Source organism: Vicia villosa, unplaced genomic scaffold (assembly GCF_029867415.1).
Source record: "Vicia villosa cultivar HV-30 ecotype Madison, WI unplaced genomic scaffold, Vvil1.0 ctg.001540F_1_1, whole genome shotgun sequence".
Taxonomy (NCBI): Eukaryota; Viridiplantae; Streptophyta; class Magnoliopsida; order Fabales; family Fabaceae; genus Vicia; species Vicia villosa.
Genome location: NW_026705658.1, coordinates 47,668 through 58,541, shown reverse-complemented (window position 1 = coordinate 58,541; position 10,874 = coordinate 47,668). Strand labels below are relative to the sequence as shown.

Genomic DNA, 10,874 nt, shown 5'->3' with positions numbered 1-10,874 from the left:
GATATGTGTTTGTAGCCAATCATGGGAATGATATGAGAGGGGATACAGTATGTGCGAAGTATACGGAAGTTATCCTCCATATTCACACGATTTCTTTCGCACGTTATTTATTTGAGAGAGGGAAGGGTATGTTGGTGGAGGCAATGAAATCCACTACTGTAGTGTCCGTTGGTGGAGGACATCATAGCGAAAAGTTTTGGGGGCGTACAGTACTTTTTGTGTGTGATCACAATATTAATTTATTATTTATAAATCAATCAAAATTAATGTGGCTTTTTAAGGGAGGCTCAGCAAATCCTCACCGCTGAACCATTTATACAAGATTTGAGAGCCATTAGATCAATCAAGCATATAGATAATTATTAGCTAATAAATTCGACACCACCTTGTTGGAAGAAATGAAATATGTTGAGAAGATTGGAAGTCTTCGATAAAACTTGGCATGATTAGTGGATATATGTCGAAGTCGCCTTTTGAGAGGGAAATAAGTTGAAAGAGATAATTTTGATATGAAAGTTAAGTTGATTGAAGGTGTAACTGTCTTTTTGTCCTAATCAGTTGTGTTAAAGGACGCGTGGAGCGTCAGGGCGAAAGGAAGGCATGTCGAGCGCAACGTGGCAGGCTCTGACCGAAAAGACTGTTGAGAATGGTTAGTTTAGTTCGAATTAGTATATATGTGTGTTCATTTAGTCTACAAAATCTCAGTAAATTACTCAAAGTACTCGCGTGTGAGAAACGAGTCTTCTGAGAATGTACGTGTAAAAACACCATCTCTTTATATCTTTTTTACAGTTTTATACAATTTTACCATTTCCAAAATTTTACATTCTTGTTGTTTATTATTAGTGCAATTTATCCTTTTTATTGCCCTTTACGTTATTCATCGTTCAAGTTACAACATCTAAAGGTCTATATAGATCAAACAACCTTTTTTTAAAATAACATGTTATGTGTCGAAATGTTCTTCAGTTCAAACAAGAAAAATTAAAATTTAAAGCACATGTCCTAAGATCATTCTAGTCGATCCTCTGAGTAATCAAAAACCTTTTACTTTTGGCTTGTTTACCAATTTTCACGGTAAACAAATTGACATGTCCAATGGGACAGTGCTTTAATTTTACAAAAAAATTATGTACAGTTTGTTACAAAATTCTCCAGTATCCTTTAGCAGGGCCGGTCCCAAAATGATAAGGGTTACCAAAAATAAGTATAAAATGGAGCATTTCTATAAAAATAAATTGAAAATTTAGAAGGTCACCAGTAAGAATCGAACTAAAGACAGTTAGCTCCCAAGGCATTTACTGCGCCACTGGGCTATAAACACTAATTTGTTTACTGATCTCGCAAAAAATATATTGTATAATTTTAGTATTATAATTTCTTAAGTATACCCCCAAAATTGAGGCCCTCATTTTTTTAAGGCTCTGGGTTGTGGGCCTGCTTGCCCTGGCCCAGGGCCGGCCCTGTCCTTTAGTATTTATATCGTTGCATGAGACTTAGAAGTGGTAAATTAGACACACACACGCCGAACAAATACATAAGAGAAGATACGTTAGGAAAATGGAAAATCAACCACAACCAACGAATCAAAATTCCCCTAACAATAATCAGATACCACCCCAGTCCCTTCGACAGGGGGAACTGCAGTTTCAGCGCCCGTATCAGATGTTATACCGTCTTCGACGAGTTTGATGCTAGCGTAGTCGAACGCACAACTTGGTCCAATTTTGACTTACATAGGACCATAGTGCCCACCAGGGACTCCACCACCATTGGAAAATGTTTCCCAAAGCCCCTCATGGGCCCCCTGGTTTTTCAGTACCGTCGAATGGTTGTGAACAGCCTTATGGCATGCCAACTACATTGATGACAGGTCTACATAATTCCCCTTCGACATATTCAGAACCTAGGATGAATGTTACTTCCCCATTACAAGGTTCTAGATCTACTGTCAATCTGGGTCGAATTAACCAGCCCTTTAGGGCAGGATTTTCGTCCCAAATGCCAAACTTTACGAACAATTCTACGACATTCATTAGGCAGCAAATGGACGAGAGTAACAATGACATGGTCCAATTGCTCGCGTAGAAAATAGGTACGATCTTCAACCCTTTGATTTAAAACACAACTAAGGCGAACCAATAAATGGCAGCGTAAATGGAGTGCCTCGCACTGTTTTTGGTGTGCCACAACCTCCTCCATAGTCCCAAAAAGATTGGGTAAGAGATAATCAAGGAGTAATCCTCGAAGAAGACCTAACAATAAACCAAAATCAAAGGATTACACCACCCCCAAACTTGGTAAACCAGGGGGGTTGTCGAACATCCAAGGGTCGACTCTCTTAGGCAAGAGCAACAAATCCTAGAGAGAGAGAGAGAACCCATGGTAATGATGGTAGATAGAAACTAAAATGCAGATGAAGTTGTACAACAACTTTGACATGATAATATGGCAGCAAATAATAACTTAGCAGCCTTGGTCGAAAGAATCATGGCTCGAAACAGTGTAAATGTTGGCCTTCATAGGCCAAGTTATACTTCTCCTCTGAACGTATTAACATCAAAATAATCAAAAGAGTGAAACATCCAAAATTAGTAAAGTCATTATTCACTAAAATAATAAATGTTCAAGAGACTAAAATTGCAACAACTAACATAATATTCATCAAAATCATTAAAATTGTAATAATAAATATTTGATTATTGGGTCAGTGGGTTTTTTGGGTTTGGATATGGTTTTACCCGAAATCCAATTTTTAATGGGTTTTTCAATTTTTAAATCCGAAAATTTATTTTCCCACCCATATGATGTGACTCACACCTCTGAAAACTCAAAATTGCCATATAAAATATTCAGAGATGCATCTTCGAACGCACCATGAATCGTTTTTGCTAAAATTTGGTTCTGAGATGCATCTTCAGATATTTATGAGGTGAATTCGGTGATGCATCTTTGAAAACTCTTATTTCGGATATGCATCTCTAAAAACTTACATGCATGCATTATAGGCAGAAACATTGTCTAAGTTTGTATCTTTATGAATCTGAAGAGATTTTAATCCGACTAACAGAGCCATAATCCATAATTTGATTCAAACATTAACATCTCAAAATAAGGTAATGCATTAATTAAAAAAACATCTCAAAAAATTACAAACATAGTTCTCAAAGTATGAAAAATACCAGTAAAACATCAAGAAATACAAAAAAACCAAACATAACCTAATACGTATGCCTAATCCTAACCCCCTATCTCCTCCTCTACCACCGGTAACCCAAGGAATTCCGTGTCTCAGTAAGAATATTATGTGCTAAGGAAACCGCATCAGCGCCACCTCTCTCAAATAGCCCAGACTTTATGCCATGTCTCGTAATCAGCATAATATTTTGACAGATCGTCAACACATCAATGGCATGGTCATCTATGGCTTGCTCATTCTCTAGGATCTCCTCATAAGAAGGCCTAGATTGATGTCTAGGAGCGTTTGGATTCATGATAGGCTGTGACACAAAATAGAACCAAGTCATGTAACCGTCAACATAAACCACTAACTGACATACTCTGATACTCCTCTAGTATCAGATGATTCTCGCAATCCGCCAGTATGTCATTAATGTTTACGGATGATGTTGATAGGAGCAATCTCGAAGGGGAGTCTCAAAATAATCTGCACAAATTCAAACTGACGCGTGCATCGCTCTGGCAGATACATGCACATCAAATTACTCCCACATGCCAGCCATCTAGAGTAATGTGAAATGGGGTCAAAGGCAATAGTGTCTCGGTGAGTTGTGTATGGTGTCCAGTCGATGTCATCATGCTAAGTCCAGTCAATATTCTCTTTACGCGGGCAATATAGGCAAGCACGTGGATAATCTTCAGTATACCCTAGCACACGATCAAACTCCTGTATGCGGTGAAAGTGAGATAGAATCTATCCCAAAAAGTGAATAAGAAAAAAACATCACAAATAAGTATAAAAGTACTTTTAAAGAGAACCAAGTCATCACAAATATCCCTATGAAAATTACCGTCAACAGGGTGTAAGAGTCTGTCATTTGCTTTTTCGTCCAAAGAGAACCCTCACTTAGCTTGGAGTACAAGTATACTAAACAAGCGGTCCCCTAGTTCCACTCATGTATGGATGAAAAGTCGATGAATTACTTAAGGTATGTCACGTCGATGTAGGTTGCACTTTTGTCAATAAAAATGGACGTGCCAACTAAAAATAGGAAGAAACACCTCAAAGTACACTCCCAGTGGAAGGTAACATGTAGTTCATCGCCGTCGGCATCACCGACCAACTCCGAGTTTTGTTCATATAGCTCCTACAAGTATGAAAATTTGGCACGAGCACCTCTGGTGTTTTCACATTGCATTAGGGCATCCATTATGTCAGATCCCAAATAAATGACCATCATCTCCTAGGCCTCATCGCGTTTGATCATGGAATGATCAAGTAACTCCCCCCTGATGGAAAGGTGTAGAAGGCGACAGGGCCGTCTTTGAGGGTGTGCAAGACGGGCTACCGCACAGGGCCTCAAAATTTTCACACTTAATATGTGGCTAAATAGGGCCTCATAAAATACTTATAATGGTTAAACTATGGTCATATAGGGCCTCTATTTGTTTTTCCATAATTAAACTAAGACTAATCTACACAGGGCCTCCGAAAAAATTGAGACGGCCTTGGAAGGCGAGAGATGTCATCTAGTGTAATCGTCATCTCGCCAATGAAAAAGTGGAAAAATGACATTTTTTATGCCATCTCTCAGCAAAACCCCATGCATGCCATGGCTGATGGTCCTGTTGCCGAAGCAATACAAGCTAGCAAGACCGGAGTATCGTATGACATCTTGGAACCAATCATCCTTGGGCTAATGAAGCTTGTGAATCTTTTTGCTATGGTTAATAGACTTCAAATAATCGCGCTCCTGTTAAAAAGAAAATATAACAATATCAGTTGCATTGAATTTGGTTAAAACAAAAAAATAACAATCGTTAACAAATATACCTCACCGACCCAAACATGCCTATAAACATGGTTTGTATAGTATATCAGTAATAAAGTGTAAATGGACCCTCCTGGATAAGGTTCTTCAAATGGAGGGACACCATCATGTGCAGCTGGAGCTTCCTCATGGTGTACACGAGCAGCAAGAACTTCCTTCTAGTGTACGTGCCCCTGGGAAGAGGATCCATGTGAAAGACGACTCATAAAACTCCATGCTTCCCAGTCATGAGGCTTAGGAAAGGTTCCCTGCCTAGCTCTGGCCTGCTCATTTAGAAGTTGATCCCCCTCGCGGCGAACGGACACGTTGGGTTTCACGTCCAAGTCTCAATCTACTGTCGTTGTTTGCAGCCATTTTTCTGGAAAAACAACAAGAAAAATACATTATTTTGAAGTTTTGTAGAAGAAAAGACCTAATTCGGAGATGGATCTTCGAAAAAGCTCGTGTTTCGCTTTAATGGCAAAAACAGTCTAATCTTGCCCTAACAACCCAAAATGCATCCAAATCAAAGTGCATGTTTGTAACATTACCTATTTCGAATTCTAATACTACCTAATGCATCAAAATTAAACTATTTTACCCAATACATTAATCAAATGTGTTGATGAGGATGAACAATGTTGAATGTAGTATGTGGAGTGAGTTGGAATTAGAAATATTAAAGTATAGGTACTATTGTTGCTTGACAAACTGACTTGCACAATGTTGCTCATGAACTCCAATAGGGGATACAAAATTTTCAAAAAACGAAGAAGGAGGAGGGCGACAGTCTGACGCGCGTTATATATACATTGAAAACGTTCGGAGATGCATCTCCGATTTTTTTTTTTAATTTGAAAACAAGGGTTAATTTATAGATGCATCTGCGAGCAAACCCTTAAACACATTCGAAGATGCATCTCCGAATTAAATTTTGGCAAAGTGAGGGGAGATCAACAATTAACACTTTATTTTGTATATAAATATTACGTCCAAAGATGCATCTCCGAAAACAGGAGATATTTATAACTTTTCGCCAGAGAGGTTAGGAGAACATATAAAAATAGAAAAAGAAATTGTATTAAACTCATATCCATCCAATTACGGGAACCAACTCACTTTTTTCTAAAATCTTTTTTGGGTGAATTAGATTAGACTCATTTATGTGAATTTCTCAATCCACCCCATGGATCTCTTAGCCACCATGCAAAATTCCAATTTTGTCCCCAGCTTCCGTAGATGCACTTCCGGAAGCACCCTGATTTTGAAAAAAGTGTTTCCTTCCGTAGATGCATCTACGGAATAAAGTTTCGTAGGTACATCTACAGAACAGTCTGCTAAAATTTCAAATTATGTTCACTTCACTCCAAAACTCAATTTTGGTTACAATAATATTTTAAAATACAAAAGTAAAACTAAGGAAACGTATTTTAAATACAATAGTAAGTAAATAAAAAAATAAATCGTATCAATAATGTCGGTCATAATGTCGAATACATCATCAAAATAACATAAGTAACATACATCATCAAAGGAAATACAAACATAAAAATAGACCACAAACATCACTATTGTGTGTGTCGGACATCATCCTGATGCTCTCCAACACGGCCTCCGCCTACGCCTCTGCGTCCACTACGGCCTCTCCTGGATCTGCCTCTAGCGTCAAGTGCCCCACTAGTCCTGGCACGGTTTCTACGGTATAGAAATGCCTCATGTGCCAGCCTAATCATAGTATCCACCACACGCCTCTGTGCTGACCCCTCAGGGAATAGACCATCTGCAATGGCTCTCAGTCCTGTGTCAGCTATCTCACAACACCGAGGAAGGAGATCGTGAGTGTGGTCCATCTCAGCCTGATGAGCCTGAAGAATCTCCCTGTGGGCTGGTCTGGGCGGATCTCCAGGTGCAGCGGGCATCATGTACGGGTGTGACACCCTGTAGTACCAGGTGATGTACCCCTCAACACAGCTCCAGTCGCTCTCTGCTCTCGTCGTCCGAGCCTCCTCATGAACCATGTGATGCTCCCAGTCTGCAAAGACCTCATCTAACTGCCGACGGGTCATGGTGATGAGCGGAGACCATAGGGTCGCGAGGTATCATTTGTGCATAGCCAAACTGATGCATGACGCGCTATGAAAGATACAGTACAATGATGGTCGAGCTGGTGGCCAACCATCCAGAATACAGTGATATCTCATCAAAGGGAACCGTCTCCTGGTGCTCAACATAGCAGCCGTAATGTACGTTCTCGACAGCCATCCGATCGAGTCTGCGCCTTTAAGCATCTGACACATGGTTCCCTCTGAGGGGGCTGAATGTACTAGCTCGCAGCATGAGCTTAGTGTAGGTAGGCACCTCTCCCCAGCCAATTATGTCTGGGAAGTGTTATAGTATTCAAGCTTGAAAAAAACACTATTATTTTAATTTATTAGCACAAATATATAATAAGTAAAAGAGGATAAGATTGTTACCACTAAAAGGGTACAACTACCTGCCACAGTCCTTGCCTTCCACAGGCATCCCTCTCCTAATTTGTAGTAACTGTACGCCAGTACAACCGCTCCCCAATTGTACTCATGGATTCGTGTTTTATCCGGTAAGTACCTCAGATAGACGACGTCTGTGTACGTCGAGCTCGTGTCCACAAAGAGGTGAGTGCCTATTAAATATAAGAGGTAACATCTCAGCGCCCGCTCTCTATGTATATCGGCCTCCACCTCGACGCCAGCAGCCTGATGTGCCGCAAGAAGCTCTATGTCATATAACCTTTCCAAGGTGCGAAACCTCACATGCGCCTCGCGGGACCTCTCCACCTTATCAAGTGCGTCATCCAGATCGTACCCTAGCTCAACAATCAATATCTCCATCGCTTTCTCCTTCGTCAGCCTACCGTGACTAAGGAGGATACCCCTGATAGGTAGATGCAGGAGGCATGTCACATCATCTAGAGTGATGGTAATCTCGCCGCGAGGAAGATGAAATGAGGAAACCTCTGGATGCCATCTCTCGGCAAATGCCATCAGCATCCCATTATGTATCGTCGTGTAGCCCACCTGACAGAGATCTCTCAGGCCAGAAGCTGAGAGTACATCCTGGAACCACGACTCGTCAGGCTGCACAAGACCCGCAATCTTCCGGCCGTGGTTGTAGAACCTCTGTGGATCCCTATCCTGAAATTTTTTAAAGAATAAACACAAAACATAATAATAAAATTCAAAAACCGAAGAAAAAAAGTAATTAATAAATAAAATTTACCTCTCCATTCCATATACGCCTAGCTGCATGATCTGCATATCCTGTCAAAAGGGATGCGTCTATAGGACCCCCAGGATACCAGATAGGCTCTGGCACCGGCTCATCCCCGTGTCCCGTCGGAAGTGGCACAGTAGATCCTGTATCACCCGTCATTGGCACAGGAGTAGAAGTAGAAGAAGTACCACGACGTTTGCGGGGGATGACATCTGTGAGGGACCCTCAACATCATCCCCAGGCCTCCGTGAAGTAGTAGTAGACGAAGAAGGTCCCTCAACTGGGATATATGGAGAAGGCCCGACTGGAACGGGTGTCTCAACTGGAACAGGCGTAAAGACCCCCTCAACTAGGACAGATGTAGTAGGTCTGGCTGGAGCTGGTGTATCAGGTGGAACTGTAAATCCCCGATTTACCCCGCATAATATTAATAAAATCAAAGTATAAAATATTCATTTAAAACAATTCTTTGAAACCAGGATGTCACATTTGAAGGATAGAAAAACACTTAGAAAGGGGGGGTTTGAATAAGTGTAGCTTTAAAAACTTGACAGATAAAAATAAATTGCACAGTTATTTTTATCCTGGTTCGTTGTTAACTAAACTACTCCAGTCCACCCCCGCAGAGATGATTTACCTCAACTGAGGATTTAATCCACTAATCGCACGGATTACAATGGTTTTCCACTTAGTCAGCAACTAAGTCTTCCAGAGTCTTCTGATCACACACTGATCACTCCAGGAACAACTGCTTAGATACCCTCTAAGACTTTTCTAGAGTATACTGATCCACACGATCACTCTAGTTACAACCTGCTTAGATAACCTCTAAGACTTCCTAGAGTATTCTGATCCACACGATCACTCTAGTTCCTTACAACTTAATGTAATCAATTCTAAGAGTATTACAATTGCTTCTTAAAAGCGATAATCACAAACTGTGATATTTCTCTTAACGTTTAAGCTTAATCTCACTAATATATTACAACAGCAATGTAGTGAGCTTTGATGAAGATGAAGATTCTGAGCTTTGAATTTGAACAGCGTTTCAGCAAGTTAATTTGAGTTGTTTTTGGTGCAGAATCGTTAACCTTGCTTCTCATCAGAACTTCATATTTATAGACGTTGGAGAAGATGACCGTTGAGTGCATTTAATGCTTTGCGTGTTCCGTACAGCATCGCATTTAATGTTATACGCTTTTGTCAACTACCTCGAGCCTTGTTCACGCTGTGTCTACTGACGTAGCCTATAATAGCTTTTAACGTTCCTTTTGTCAGTCAGCGTAGCTTGCCACTTGTACTTCCTTCTGATCTGATGTTTGTGAATACAACGTTTGAATATCATCAGAGTCAAACAGCTTGGTGCAAAGCATCTTCTGATCTTCTGACATTGAAGTGCTTCTGAGCGTGATACCATCAGAACTTCAGTGCTTCTGTTCTCTTGTTCTTCTGATGCTTCCATAGACCCATGTTCTGATTCTGCTTCGACCATCTTCTGATGTCTTGCCAGACCATGTTCTGATGTTGCATGCTGAACCCTTGAGACAAAGCTTCTGAGCGCTGAATTATGCGTACTCTTTATATATTTCCTGAAAAGGAAATTGCATTGGATTAGAGTACCATATTATCTTAAGCAAAATTCATATTATTGTTATCATCAAAACTAAGATAATTGATCAGAACAAATCTTGTTCTAACAATCTCCCCCTTTTTGATGATGACAAAAACATATATAAATGATATGAATTTGCGATCAGAAAGAACAGACGGCAAAAGACAAATTACACAGCTATAGCATAAGCATATGAATATGTCTCCCCCTGAGATTAACAATCTCCCCCTGAGATAAATAATCTCCCCCTGAAATAAATACTCGAAGAACTTTAATAAAAGACTTCCCTGATTATTTCGGTAGAGACGATCATATAAGCTTCTGTCTTCAGAGAATTCATAGCTTCTGACTTCTGCTTCCATTGGACAGCTTCAGAACTAGAATTTCTTTAGATCCTTAGAACACTCACAGCTTCTGATTCCTGCTTCCATCTAGGACAGCTTCAGAACTTGAATTTCTTTGATCTTCTGAACATTCACAGCTTCTGATTTCTGCTTCCATTTAGGACAGCTTCAGAACTTGAATTTCTTTGATCTTCTGAACATTCACAGCTTCTGATTTCTGCTTCCATTTAGGACAGCTTCAGAACTTGAGTTTTCTGGATCTTTAGAACATTCGCAGCTTCTGATTTCTGCTTCCCTCGGATAGCTTCAGAGCTTTGAATTTCTACCAACATCACTTCATGCTAGATTTGTATCAGAACATTGTTGAATGTACCAGAGCATCATCAGAGCATCTCTACATCCTGAAATGTTACAGAACAAAAAACTAAACGACAAAAGTCAGCATGAACGAGTCAGAACATAAAATGTATATTAGAACACATGATATGTATCAGAGCCATATAGGCTAAAATAATGTATCAGAGCAAATAGAATTTTGTCAGATCAAATAGACAAATATGGATTAAATTCTATTATCAGTGCTTCTGATTCATTCTTCTTTCTTGCTTCTGATTTCTGAAGCTTGACAACACTAAGCTTGCTTCAGTTTCCATGGTTTTTCTTCTTGTGTTTGCT

At 40.0% G+C, this 10,874-nt stretch overlaps 1 protein-coding gene across 1 annotated transcript; it reads right to left on the bottom strand.

Moving 5' to 3' along the window:
* Positions 1–7,271: 7,271 nt before the first annotated feature.
* Positions 7,272–8,402, bottom strand: LOC131635732 (protein MAIN-LIKE 1-like). Its single transcript, XM_058906373.1, has 3 exons — positions 8,250–8,402; positions 7,486–8,164; positions 7,272–7,369 (listed from the first exon to the last, which is right to left on the bottom strand). Exons 1-3 carry the CDS (start codon positions 8,400–8,402, stop codon positions 7,272–7,274), a joined length of 930 nt encoding a protein of 309 aa, XP_058762356.1.
* Positions 8,403–10,874: the final 2,472 nt, after the last annotated feature.